The sequence below is a fragment of the Pelophylax lessonae genome (assembly GCF_965119305.1).
Source record: "Pelophylax lessonae genome assembly, chromosome: 1".
In the NCBI taxonomy this organism is placed as follows: Eukaryota; Metazoa; Chordata; class Amphibia; order Anura; family Ranidae; genus Pelophylax; species Pelophylax lessonae.
Window position 1 is genome coordinate 610,550,280 of NC_138768.1, and position 14,832 is coordinate 610,565,111.

The 14,832-nt window shown below is 37.8% G+C and overlaps 1 protein-coding gene across 1 annotated transcript in view; it reads right to left on the reverse strand.

The window, feature by feature from the left end:
- The window catches only part of COL25A1 (collagen type XXV alpha 1 chain), a 613,974-nt gene that overhangs the window by 46,055 nt on the left and 553,087 nt on the right, over positions 1-14,832 (reverse strand). Inside the window, exons 23-26 of the mRNA XM_082263198.1 lie at positions 14,411-14,434; positions 11,594-11,638; positions 10,188-10,232; positions 1,322-1,402 (exon numbers count right to left, since the gene is read on the reverse strand). Of these exons, the coding sequence (XP_082119324.1) occupies positions 1,322-1,402; positions 10,188-10,232; positions 11,594-11,638; positions 14,411-14,434 (195 nt within the window). The remainder of the gene's footprint in view (positions 1-1,321; positions 1,403-10,187; positions 10,233-11,593; positions 11,639-14,410; positions 14,435-14,832) is intronic.

Below are 14,832 nucleotides of genomic sequence, written 5' to 3' on the forward strand. Positions count from 1 at the left end.
CAAAATACCCTATTTTCTTATATTAGACTATGATTATCCTATGTACAAACTCAGGGAAATAAACTTAAGGAAGTAGCATTTGATCGCATACAGAATGTGAATAAGCTTTGTATAATAAAAGTGCAGTCACAGAAGTCTCATAGACAGGGCTGTATTTACCACAATGGCAATCTTGAGGTCAGTTCCTAGAGCAGAAGGGACAGCATCACCAAGGCACAGAATGTACAAATAGTGTCAATTAATATTTCTTATTTTATTGCCTCTTATGGCCACCTCTGGGCATGTGTGGCTGAGTTCATAAAGAGAAATGTAAGGGATGTTAGAAGGAGCCAGGCTTCTTTGGCTAGGATAAGAAACGCTGAATCATCTTTCCTTTTTCTTGTTTGGTGGTCTTTATGGTTGGAAAGTGGTTCTGCATATATAATAGACTGCATCCTGCCCCCAATAGCACTTTCTAACAGTAAATTGTATTTGAAAAAATTATATGGCACAGGGGACTGGGCTTGAAAGGGTGCTATAATTCACATGTGCTTACTCCAGCATAATGTATTTTTGGTCAAAGAGGGCAGCAAAATATTAGGGAATATTATGGTGACATAACCATGTGATTACAGTGTGTATACCTAAAATACCTAAAAATCTCCATTTAATGAAAGGACACAGCCCTCTTGTTATTGAACTTGTTAATAATAAAAAAAGCAGTGTAATTCCAAAATGTGATGTAAATATCCAACATAAGGGCAGAATTAGGAAATCATGGACCCTGTCTATTTGTGACTACTGTTGCTTGCCAAAGCATGATATTTAAGAACATCCATCACCAGTATACCTAAATACTATGACAGTCTAAACAAGTACTAAATCCAGTTACTATGTGATGCACAAGAATCATAAGATTAAAGCAAACTAAACAAAAACTTTCCTTTACCTTCCCTTACAAAGCTTATGTGGGAGTGGCAACTCTGAATTCAGAAGCAGTGCAGCATTGTTGCCACACCATCACAGTAAGCTGCATTAAGTGAATTGCACAGGCTTAACAGGTATTTGTGGAACTTTGTAGGGGCACTAGGAGAAAACTGTAAGTGCAGATACACTTATAATTAAATGTTGCAGCTCATATTTTCTTTTTTAAATTGAAGGCAATATTTCTCACTAGATACTATCAACTACTTTGGCTGAGATCATATACATTTTGAATTAGTGTACAGTATTTGTTTGCATTTAATTACAATTCCCAAAGACAATCAATTTCAGGAATCTTTGAAATCTTTGATTAGTCAATTGAAATTGGGTGACAACAGAGATGGTTGTTAACACTTACTGGTAATCCAGGGAGGCCAATGCCTCCTTTCTCTCCCGCTATTCCCGACTCTCCACGATCTCCTTTGGAACCTTTAGGGCCCTGTTCAATGCAATAGCAACTTAATTAACAGTTAGGAAAACTTACAGGGTATGCAAGTACTCTCTTTACAAGATGGATAGCATGCAGCTCTGTGGTTTCTAGAGATAAAAAAAGATGTCATGATTTAGTGAACTAGAATACTGGGTACTTACTCGTGTTATTGCTGATTTATCCACTGTTGTGGTAATGTGTATGTTTTCACATCCAAATGATATACTGTTGTGGACTAAGTAGTCCCTTGTGGAGGCAAAAACCATGAAAGCAGTGGATGTAACTAAAAAAAATAGTGTTTAATGCATCCACCATGTCTTGCCCAGTCAATCAGGGTACAGTATAGGACCAGTAGTGGTAACAGAAGTTCAACTCGAACACTGTATTCAAAATCAAAACATCATTATTCTGCTGTCCTGTTGACTCCTATTGCAATGCTGCACAGGACTGAGAAGGAAGCTAATATTCAACAGTTCTTTTGTTCTAAAGCCTTATACGGTGAAGAAAAAAATCCCTTTTTGGGAACATTTATGTTGTAACAAACTGGAGAACCAGCAAATGGGAGAAAACACTGGCCACCATATAAAAAGTTGTACAGATAACCCCACTGTACCAGCATAGATGGGATCTTCTCTAGTTCTGAAAAAAGAAGGAATTGAAACTTGCAGTGAACATCACTCCCACCACATCCTTTGTGTGAGGTGCATAGCAACTAAATCTTTATTATGGTATAGGAGTTAGAGCAGCACAAGCAAACACTTTGCATTGCATTGTCATTGCTTTAAAAATATTTGCAAATAATGCTACATCTTTACAGAAATGTGCAAAGACATTGTAACAGAAAATATCCCTGCCAAGAGGAATTATCAAAACAGTGAAGGCTAGGGTTTGAAGTAATTGATATTGTGTTACAACTGGGGAGGTTCATTGTCTCTATTTCTGGTGACCATGGGGAGGCCAATCTTCCAATGGGGATGCCTTATCTGGAGATAACTTTCTAAGAGGATATTACCCCTCCTTTGGAGAGATTTTATGTCACTTCCTGTTGTATTTCCAACATGAAGTTAGGGACAAAAGACAAAAAAAAAGAAAACTGGTTCAAATAACTTTCTTCCAAAACATAGAACATTTTTGTAGAAACATACCAAAAGGACTTGCAGGATTATAAATTTGGTTAAGTTCATTGATGAGTGTACAGGAGACCAATCTTTTTCAATAGTGACACCAAGTGAGTTTTTCAGCAATGGAGCAATCATAAATGACAGCTTTCTCAAAAAATTCTAGGGTATCATCAAAGGAATGTGAGATCGCCCACAGTTCTAATAACCCACACCACCCTAGAAGATTACAGGGGTGGGGGTTGGGGAACATGGGCAGACGAAGATTACTACTAAAAGAAGATCATCATCAACATCAGCACAACAGACACATCCTACTAAGCAACTTGCTATGTCCCTTGTGCTGATTTTTATGCTTTTTCATTTTGGCTGCACTTAGGCTTTCAAATTGTATCTCAGAGCTCTAGAGGAGCTGTGCTACTGGTATATTATATTATATTATATATATATATTTTTTTTTTTTCAAGTGAATACAACACACAGGCTTTATTATAGTATAGAAGTTTGATTTCTGACTGTTTTGCATGTAGGGAGTATATTTTATATAGCACAAAGAATCATACTTGTTTATTCAGTAGCAGGAAGTCCAGCCAAGCAACCAAGCCAAATGTAACACTGTATGCAATGTCAATGTCACTTTTTAATGCCAAAAAGGTCTTGCTATATTAAAAGAGGGTTTTTTACTGGGTGATCACAATAAAGATGACTGTATAATAGAAGGACTGCAATGATGGCTTACAGTAATAATAATATTTAAAAAACACTATATTTACAATATGTTATTTAAGATGAACTACTTAACAAGAATCCTGCAAGTCTGTAGGGATGCTAGTATAATGTTTCCCATTACAAGACTGAAACTGGGGCTGTATTTTTGATAGAAGCACAACCACTTAAAACTGACTTTCAGCAAGTCTCAATATCTACGGAACAAAAGCAGATAATAATCTGTGAAGTCCGTTAAAATCCTTACAATGATGATATGATACTGTTTTACTACTTAGACTTGAATCTGCCAGCCATTTCCAAATTTTAGCTACCTTACTGGTATATTATTTTATTTGACTTTCATTAGTGACTAGTGGGCAATAACTATTTTTTTTTCCTAGTAATGTTTGCCAGATTTAGTAGTAGTTAAGAATACGCTGAAAGCATTTATGAATTCAATTTTTACACCTCGAGCAATGTGCAAAACCACTGTATGGAGATTAATTTCATATATTAGTTTATGTGAATCATGGCATGGTTTCATTATCTTTAGTTGCCACAGTAGTTTAAATAGTCAGTAACAGATTGTAAATAACGCACAGCATTAAATGATGAAAGTTATTTAAAATTAAAAAAAATGACTTTGATATTTGCGTATGTAAATTCTACGCTCAACTTTAAGATCTTATAGTTATACAAAATTAATTTACATTGCGTTTATTTTTTTTATCAAGCGTGACAAGCTACATTTAGCATGTTTAAAATGATTAATTCTCCTTTGAATGGATGTATAACCCAAAGCCTATAATTTGTTCCTCTCGTAAATGTAATTGCAATTAATGTACAAACCATATATAACTGGCCATTAGATATTACTGTTAATGCAATGTTTACATGGGGCAGGTACTTAAAATTCCATCATCATTTAGTACTGTTACCTAGCAATAGCAGTGCAATCAAAAGCCTGGGATAGAACAAGAAGATACTGAGGCAGAATGGGAAGAATAAAATGATCTCTGTGAGTACCAGTTTTAAGAAAAGTATATCAAGATGAAAATGACAATCTTGAAGAAGTAAACAAGAAAAAATTACAATGACTGAAAATGAGAACAAAATAATGGCTGTATTCATGGGAATCGATTCTAACGGTGACTGTAAACCCCTTGTAACAGTTAATTGCCCATCTTCCATCTAAAAAGCTTTACTGCATTCAGGCTATGTAATTTCTGCACTTTTGCAGTGGGGCTCCCACATTCATTCTGTGGAGATCTCGTATATACAATACAATGCAAACCCCTGTGGAATCAAAAGGAACATTAACAAAACATGTACTTTAAAATTTATAATGTTCAAAACAGTAATTGTTGAGGCTGGATTCTGCAATTATAACTAACACCAACTTTTCTCGTGATGTTAGGAATAGCACCAGTCAACTCTAGAAGTTGTGACTGGTCTGCCGGAGTGACCCAAGATTTGCTGCTAAGTCTAACACTGTATTGTGCTCTCCCACCAGAAACTGGTGTTACATTTAAGCCCCGTAAACACTTTGAGAAAACCGGGCACATGATCGGCCGGTTTTCCTCGATGTTTCACAGGCAAGGCAGTAAGAAAATTCTCTTATGACAAAGGCTTTTTTTTTTTTGTTATTTGTTGTTTCTGATCACGTGCAGTTTTTCGTATCTGATATTTCTCATACGAAAATCGTACGAAAGCGGTACATATTAAACAAACATTGTTTGTTCTGTTTCCTTAGGGTAAAAATTTTGGAGTTTGTCCCTTTGGAAATTTTCATTTGGAAGGTCGAAATCGGCTGTCAAAAGTTGTATACACACTATCAGAAAATTGTGCGATCGTTCCTCGGACGAAAATGTTCACCCCGATTTTCTTATAGCGTGTACGTTTTATTGCAAAAACATCTATAAGCCTTACTAACTGACATGCCTTCAGACAATAACTCCCTAAAGTGCCCACCTCCACCAATTTATTTATACATTTCCCATACCAGCTCTAAATCAGAGCCAACCTTTTATTCTAATTGGTAGCTGGTAATAACACCCAATTTTATAACACATTTAAAAAAAGAAGCAGCAGTTTCCTATGTGTGACATATTGATCACATTTATGGGTTAAAACATTGCTATCTGGATAATCGAGTTAACACTTTATTGTGTTAAAGTTGGATCATGTATGATTTAAGGGACTGTTTAGTGTTTAGTATATAAGGTCTATATTCATAAAGTTCAACATTAAAAAGAGGAATACCTTTTTCACTTTTTAAATGTTTACCATTTGAAGCCAGCAGTTGAAGCTCTAGACTTCTTTTTACATGCTGGATAAAAAGCCTAAGCTTTCATAGAGCAGATTCGTTGAAAATGACATACAATGTTGATTAAGGTTGGCCATACATGGAGCGAATTTCTTTCCTTCAACCATGGGTTGTGGGAAAGAAACTTAGCTCAATTCCCCCATTAACACATACAGTGTTGATGCAGGAATCCCTCCGGCCAGGCCATTGAGAAAACAGAGACTATCGCTAGCAGCTATAGCAGCCACTAGCGATAACCACAAGACAATCCAGCAGGCTGGTTGTACCCAAGTCGATCCATCGATCAACTTAGTACATTGAGCCTGCTCATAAAGGTCCAAATTTCGACCGGTTCCTGCTAAACCAGCCAAGATTCAAACTGTGTATGGCCTGCCTAAGTCACAAGAGGGACACACACACCCTCTTTTTCTGAATGAAATTTCATATAGAAAAAGACAATCACAAAGAGAGCAGCAGTGATGAAAAAACAGACTATTCTGCAAAACCAGTGCCATGAAAGCATCGTGAATGAAATGTTTATTTGCTAAATAAATTTTTTATAAACAATTAGAGCCGGTTCACACTGGGGCGACTTGTCAGGCGACTTGGTCGCCTGACAAGTCGCCTGCCATAGATTAGCACAGGACCCGTTCTAATAGGAGCGACACATGTCGCTCCGACTTAGAAAAACGGTCCTGTACTACTTTGGGGCTGGCCAGTTGGAGACCAGGAGTTGCAGTGGTGAGGAACACAGGCAGAGAGCACAGTCCAGGAGTATATGCTGTATCTCCAGCGCCTGGAGCAGAGATCAGAGGAACAATTCTATGAGCATTGGTGGAACCCACACTGCCAACCTCACTGCAATCGCAACATTGTCAATCCTGTTTAATAGCAGCAGGACAACCTGGCCTATGAAGATCAAGTGCGAGAGGATATCAGTGTTTGTGATCTAGTGTGCCTTGGACATCTGCTGGGATCGATCCTATGTCTTTGAGGTCTATATCGGTGTACTGCTCAATACATGGTGAGATCTGGTAAGGGTATTTAAGATACCTCTCTTGGTGGTGGTCTATGTCACGTGGCCTTTGAAGGGAAAATGGACTGTACACTATAGTTTCCATCTACACGTGGTTATCCATCACTTGGATTGATCTTAAGGACTGTTCCTTTTAATTACATGGACTTTTTAGTAATAGTTTTAAGTGCTACAATTTTACACTTTTTATGCTTTATGATTTTTTCAGGGTCATTTTGTGTAGCTGCTTTTCACAGATATATATTAATTTCATTTATGTAATTTATTCACTAAGTGTTATATGAATTTTAGCTAAGTGGTGCATAGCGCAGCTATTTTATATTATTTACTACTTTGGAGCGACCTGCATTGACTTCAATGATATGAAGTCTGTGCATGTCGCACCGCGACTTCACAGGTCGCCCCGGCAAGTCGGGTCGCCTGTATGTGAACCGGCTCTCAGAAAAATTTATAAAGTATATCTAAATACAAACCTTTTTTCTGTTTTGGATAGGGTAAGGAAGTGTTTAAACCCATCTCAGGTGTTTAATGCTTTCTGTGCCCACACTTGGGAGACTTACCCGCCTCTTAAAGGTAAATTTCTAAAATGGGACACAGGTGAAAAAAAGCCTGAGAGTGATTTTACCATGTCCTACTCTATACAAAAAATAAGTCTTTGCTTTAGATATACGTTAAAGTATAACTAAAGGCAAAACTATTTTTGAGTTTTGGATAGGGTGGCGTTTTGAATTGAGTGGAGAAGGATTAGAATGCTTATCAGTTTTTTATTGCTGTCTGTGTCCCCATTAGGAAGATTCACCCTCTCTATTTGTCCTGTTTACCATTATTATTGAAAGTCAAAGTAAAAAAAAAAAAAACAACAAATTTTGGGTTGCCCCCAGAAAAGTAATAGAGGGGAAATCTTCCACTGGGGACTCTAGTTCTGGTGACCTGATGATCCCCAAGAAATTCCCTTCATTTTTTCTCATCTACTGTTTGGCTATGGGAAAGTGAAGGTATATTTCCTCAGTCGGACACATATGGCAAAAAAAAAAAAAAAAAATCTGACAGGGGTTATACCTCTCCCTTGCTCTATCCAAAATGAAAAAAAAAAAAAAAGTTTGCCTAAAGTTCTACTTTAAGCATTAGTTAAAAAAAAATAAATAAAATAAACTTTAAATATAAAACTATAAATTTAAATTGACCTAAAAGCATATTAAGTTCCTATTAAAAGACTTGTAAAGTCAGAAGGAAAGGTTTTTTAATCCTAATCCATTTAGCCCCCCTCGGCCCTTACCTGAGGTCCCTATCCAGTGATGTTCATGAGTGTCTCAGCTGTTCAAGATTCTCCCTCCTGATTGGCAAAGACACTGTCAATCAAAGTCAGCTAGCCAATAAGTGGAGAGAGGGGGTGGGGCCAGGTCAGGGCTCTGTGTCTGAATGGACACAGGGAGCTGTGACTCGGCTCGGGTGCCCCCATAGCAAGCTGCTTGCTGTTGGGGCACTCATCAGAAGGGAGGGGCTATAATCACAGAAGAGGGACCCCCAGAAGAGGAGGATCCGGGCTGCTCTGTGCAAATCCACTGCAACAGAGCAGGTAAGTATAACATGTTTGTTATTTTTATAAGGAAAAAAAGTGAGACTTTACAATCACTTTAAGGTCCAGTGCATTAGGTTTTTAGATAGATGTTTGAAACTGCCATCTTTAATTTGTCACATTGGTCAGATGTTTGTCTACTGCCAAGGGAAGGTGGCATTAGTAACATCTTTACAAAATCTTATCTCTAGAGATCTCCTAGAAATTATAAGCACATGTACATTGGCAGTGTAATATGAACAGTAACACATAAACCATTGCTTTTTTTAACATAATATAAAGCACGGATGGGAATCAAAACACAGTATTATTTTTGGTCAAAAAAAATACTTTTTTTTGTACACTGTCCCTGGTTCACAACGGTACGGCTTTGAAATTGCGCTACTTCAGCGTGATATCAGTGACTTCATTTAACCGAAGTCTATGTAAGTTTCAATGAAATCGGTAAAAAGTAGTGCAGGAACTTTTTCATAATCACTGCGACATGAGCCCTGGTGATATAAATAGTTTCATTGGCAGCAATGGGGGTGCGACTTGTCATGCAATTTGGAACTGTCAAATCGCATGACAAGTCGCACTGTTGTGAACAAGAGCTAAATAAAATAGGAGTCACTTGTTTTCTTCTTTAAATGTTTGAATATGAAGAGACTACAGATAGTTTTTAAGTGAATCAAATCAAATCTATGATGGTATGATTTACATCTAGTCCTATTCCACCAACTTTACTGCCCTGTCAGCTTTCATCTGTTGTCAAGCAAAAGCAGTACTGCAGGAAGTCATGCTATTGCTGGGTAGAAAATAATACTTTAGTGGTAACCTCTAACAGATGAAGGACAATTAAATATTAACATGGTAGTATTAGGACATTAATGTTCAGTAATGAAAGAACATCTAGATAGCGACATGGTGATGTTAGGACACTAATGTTCAGAAAATAAAACATCTGAAAAGTGATATGGTCATATTAGGACACTAATGCTCAGAAATGAATGAGCATGATCTAGAACAGTCTTTCTCAACCATGGTTCCATGAAATCCTGGGGTTCCTCCAGAAGTTGCTGAGGATTCCTTGAGAGACTTTACTTCCAAGGAACCCCTAACAAGCTCTGGGGGAAGTCCAGAGGTTGATTATTAGGTCACCCTCATCCAGGAGGAACCCCAGAGGAAGATTATTAAGTAAACCCTATTCTTTACACATTTATTTAAAACTCTCTGCATCCTACTAATTATGCTACGGTATAATGAACTGTAGGTCTAATCATTTTAGTGGGTTTTCCCAGAGATTCAGGTCTATTTCAGGGGTTCTCCTGTGGTAGAAAGGTTGAGAAAGGTTGAGAAAGGCTGATCTAAACAATGAAATGGTAGTATTAGGATCCTGGTGTCCAGAAATGAAAGATTATCTAGATAGTAATATAGTAGTATTAGGAAATTAATGTTCAGAAATAAAAACATCTATTAGGACAATAGGACACTAATGTTCGGAAATGTAACATCTAGGCAATGATGTGGTAGTATTAGGACACTAATGTTCAAAAATGAAGGTATCTGTGTGTTAAAAAATGGCAATCGCATTGAGATGCCAGTAAGCCCCAGTTCACACTATGAATACACTACACATTCCTGTGCGATTCACATGTGATTCTGTGTGGTGCAATTTGTGGTCAAATCGCGCTGCAACCAAATCGCATGGTATTTTTGTATCATGCGATCCAGTGCAGGCAAAAGCACTGCAATGGCGCTCTGTGTTTGAGATGTTGTTAACTTAACATTGACAACTGCTGCAGATTGAAGCTGGAGTGCGTTTTTAATGCGTTTTGGGAAATGTGCATGGAACATGGGTTTTTAGTGTTTCAGTGTTAATCTAAGCTAAATAACTTTTAGAATATATAGTAATTATGTAAATAACAATCATATATTATTTTAGACTTGAGTGATTGTCATTTATTTCAAGATTACTTATTTCTGAGCATTAATGTCCATTTCAGTATTGATTAATATTAACCACCCCCTACACATTGAAATTTTAAATGATAAATTACTGCAAACATTACCTGCTCCCCATCAACTCCTGGAGGACCAATAGGGCCTCCCTCTCCCTGTAGAAACAATGTAAGTTACCATGAGCTAAGTTCACTGGCAGATATTGAATGAAACCACCACACCATATTTAGGTGATTATGGCTTTCTAAATGCATACATCAGCTTCTTGTAGTGAAAGAGTAATCTTCGTTGAGAACATAAAGAAAGCAAAGGGACAGTTCATGTTACAATACGTAGCTTCTGTCTGTGATTTCACAAAATGACAGCTTGTGATATGTACAGAGTTTTTCATTTAAAGCTAGCCTGTCAAGAACGCTGTTATCAGTATTAGAAACACTTACCATCATCAGACAGAAGTTGCCAGTCTCTTATCACACTTGGAGCAATGAAGACAAGCCCGTTAGGCTTTACTGAAGTTTACATTCAACTAGCAAATTTCACAAGAGATTGAAAGACAACTTTTTCATATGATAATGTAAGATGCTTCTAACGTAAATTGGAAGAAAGATCGGGGAGATTACTAAACGTTTGCCAGATCATAAAAAAAAAAAAAAGCTTGAACTAGGATTTAAGAGTATTGCAAAGTTTTAAAAAAAACACCTCTCAAATGTCTAAATTAAAAGACTAAGGCCCCTTTCACAGGGCTCCATCCCGTTGACGGAGCTGTGCTGCTCAGCGGGGGGGATCGATACGCCGATCCCCCTCTGAACAGGCGGGTGACAGCTCCGTCTCCGCTCTGTGTGCGGAGATGGAGGTGTCAGATCCCCGCTGTCCTCTATGGGGGAATCGGATGAGAATTGACCGCCTGTCTGTCCGATCCCATCCGATCCGATCCGCTGGACAGATGGAAAATAGGGTTTGCATCCATCCGGATTTGACGGACAGGATCGGATCGGATGTCAGCGGGTGTCAGCGGACATGTCTCCACTGACATCCGCTGCCCCATAGAGATGCATGGGGCACCCATTCAGATCCACCTAAAAAACTGACAGGCGGATCTGAACGGTCCGCATGTGTGAAAGGGGCCTAATAGGTGTGTTCATTCAAAAATGAACTCTAGATATCAAAGTGTAGGCTTTGCTTTTACCAACTTGATATTGTAATAATGCAGGGGATGATTTAGATGGATTCATCAGTTTGAAATTATAGGCCAATTGGTAATTAGGGTTAGTATTTTTGATGCATGGCACTACACAAGCATTGCCTTCATAGAGTAGCAAAGCATAGCAATTGCCACCATATACAACCAGCAGCATAAGCATAAAGGCACAAAATGTATTATACTGTAACTTAAATTTGTTAAAATGTCAATATGCTCATTAATATTAAAAACATTTCTAAAGTTATACAGGAAGCTGAGTTGCTCTATGTATAGGCTTATATACATAAAAATATCTTTTAAAATTAGGTATAACACCTTTGATCCAGGCAAACCAGGTGGCCCAGGTGGTCCAGGAGGTCCCTGTAATGGAAAAGAAAAATCTGGTGACCAAGGGGCAAGTTGGAATGAGTAGTATGACATAAAAAACAGCACAGTACTGAACAACATACAGGGTTGCAACAACATCTTCAACATTTCAGGACATGGTTAATCAGGGATCATTGCCTTTTATCAAGTTATTGAAGATATTATCAAGGAATTAAGATAAGAGATACCGCATTTTCAACCCACAACAAGCAAAGAAGGTAAAAAGCTTCAAAGCTTACCCTATGTGTTACAATCTGATCATACGATCTCCTTGAGATCTGCCAACAGCCATATAGTACAAGGACTGTTTTCATAGGGCTTCACTTAACAGTTTTGTTAAATCTAAAGGACAGTTTACAAAGATTGTACTATCAAACTAAATGTTTTTATGGCCACGTTCAGATATTTTAGGACTGTCATTAGGCCATAGATGGTCAAACAGCAGCTTTCCTATGTTCACCTAAATTATACATTTTCAATCTATAAGGAAAGAAAATACAGCTTTAATAAGACTATCTAGACATTTTTTCTACTTCAGTTTTAAAAAAAACAAAATTGACTGAGTTTATTGAATAAAGCACTCAAAAATCAATCCTGACATCAACGTAGAGTAAACCTTAAATCACCAATCAGATTTCTGGTTATTTCAGCAGTCAATTTTTTTTTCTAACAAAATAAGCCCATGTACATTATATTATTAAAAGTATTGGGACGCCTGCCTTTACACGCACATGAACTTTAATGGCATCCCAGTCTTAATCCGTAGGGTTCAATATTGAGTTGGCCCACCCTTTGCAGCTATAACAGCTTCAACTCTTCTGGGAAGGCTGTCCACAAGGTTTAGGAGTGTGTCTATAGAAATGTTTGACCATTCTTCCGAAAGCTCATTTGTGAGGTCAGGCACTGATTTTGGACCAGAAGGCCTGGCTCGCAGTCTCCGCTCTAATTCATCCCAAAGATGTTCTATCAGATTGAGGTCAGAACTCTGTGCAGGCCAGTCAAGTTCATCCACCCCAAACTCTCTCATCCATTTCTTTTGGACCTTTCTTTATACACTGGTCCAAATCATTTGGTGGAGGGAGAATTATGGTATGGGGTTGTTTTTCAGGGGTTTGGCTTGGCCCCTTAGTTCCAATGAATGGAATTCCTAAGTCGTCAGCATACAAAGACATTTTGGACAATTTCATGCTCCCAACTCTGTGGGAACAGTTTTGGGATAGCCCCTTCCTGTTCCAACATGACTGCGCACCAGTGCACAAAGCAAGTTCCATATAAACATTGATAAGCGAGTTTGGGGTGGAGGAACTTGACTGACCTGCACAGAGTCCTGACTTCAACAGAATACCTTTGGGATGAATTAGAGTGTAGTCTGCGAGCCAGGCCTTCTTGGCCAGAATCAGTGCCTGAACTCACAAACGCGCTTCTGGAAGAATGGTCAAAAATTCCCAAAGACACACTCCTAAACCTTTGGACAGCCTTCCTAGAAGAGCTGAAGCTGTTATAGCTGCATAGGGTGGGCCAACTCAATATTGAACCCTACGGACTAAGGACTGGGATGCCATTAAAATTCATGTGCGTGTAAAGGGAGGTGTCACAATATTTTTGACAATATAGTGTATGTTTAATTTCACAGACTTTGCATGGTTATTCATTCTGATACAGGAAAGGTTATGCACTTATAGTAGATTCTGACGCATAGTCTGGGAAAATATATTACCGGGTTTTGAACATATTAGAAAACAGCTGAAGCAGATTATGCTGCTTTGGTTTTATTGTTAAGATACAATAACCCGCTTTATAGTGAAGATATTTAGTACAATTCCTCAGCAAAATCACAAAAGCAGTTAAAATCAAGTGAAAGTCTACAATAAAAATGTTGAAATGTGTTTTTAGTGGGTTAGGTTAAAGACTAACTACATCTTTAATTACACAGGATGCATGCCTCCCAGAAATTACAGGAGCATTTTATCTCTATAGGTGCCTAGCCTCTCTCGCTTATTAGCTATGGATCTTTTTAAGAACAGCTGCCAACCACACTTTTCCCTTTACGGCAAAATTAGATGGTAGCCTCTGGAGCAAAAGGACGGGCTAAATCTTTTCATCATGCTACATTAAATAAAGGATATGTGCAAATACTATACTATGTCTCTTTTTTGTATTTGAACATTTACAATTACTTAGAGCCCTATCCAGTGAGAATAGTAATTTAAAACTGGTAAGCCCATGGCATCCTGAGGGCATGGCCACCAGGCTGCTACTCCGTTTTTCCTGCTATAGCTAACATGACTTGGGGGTGTGAAGAAAGAGCCACAGCATGGTAACCATAGGCTTGTGATGCCAACAGCAGGCTATACAGTTCAGTTTAATAATGTATTTATTTATGCCTACGTAAAAATGTTTTAACAGTTTTAACCCCAAAAATTATTTGCAAGGGCTGGTACAGCCATAATGCATTTACTGATATCTAAACGGGGTCTTGCTGGCATTAGCTGGCAGCAAGATTCCAAGTAAAAAGTGGCCATTAAGGTACTCCTGTAAACACGTGTTTAGATGCGTAAATGTAGAGATCCACATAATTCTTCTTCCATTTTTCTTGCTCAAATTTAGATGTCTACATATTTTCCTGCATAAAAAAGCACCTGGTATGCATGTAAATGTATCCAGTTCATGGGTTTCACTGTTAGTACATACATAACATTACAATGCATGCAATAAGAACAAGACAAGGCCACACACAACACAAAGGAGCAGTCCGTGCAGAATTACCGTAACTGTAATGGCGGTAATCCTCTGAAGAGAAGTAGCAGCAATAAGAAATAACATTGTACTTAATATGACATCATACTGCATACATTATTGAGATTATTCTAAAACAATGCTTTAATAATTCTGCAATAAATAATTTGGCAACCATGATAATTGTATCCAGGAAACGTTCCAGCTACCAACTGTGACACAAAAAATTTCTATAGAGCTTAATTCCAGCATTTCGTCCCTGGTGAACCAAAATAAAACTGCCTGTGTCACAAAATCAAATACTTACAATACTACAATAATCTAATACTAATTAGCATTACAGCTTGCAGTAAATCCTGCATGTCCTTAGCAAATTATGTAATGCTAATATTAATATATTTCAGCTAACCAACAGCATTAGAGAGATGCCAAATATAGGCAAAATGGCTGTA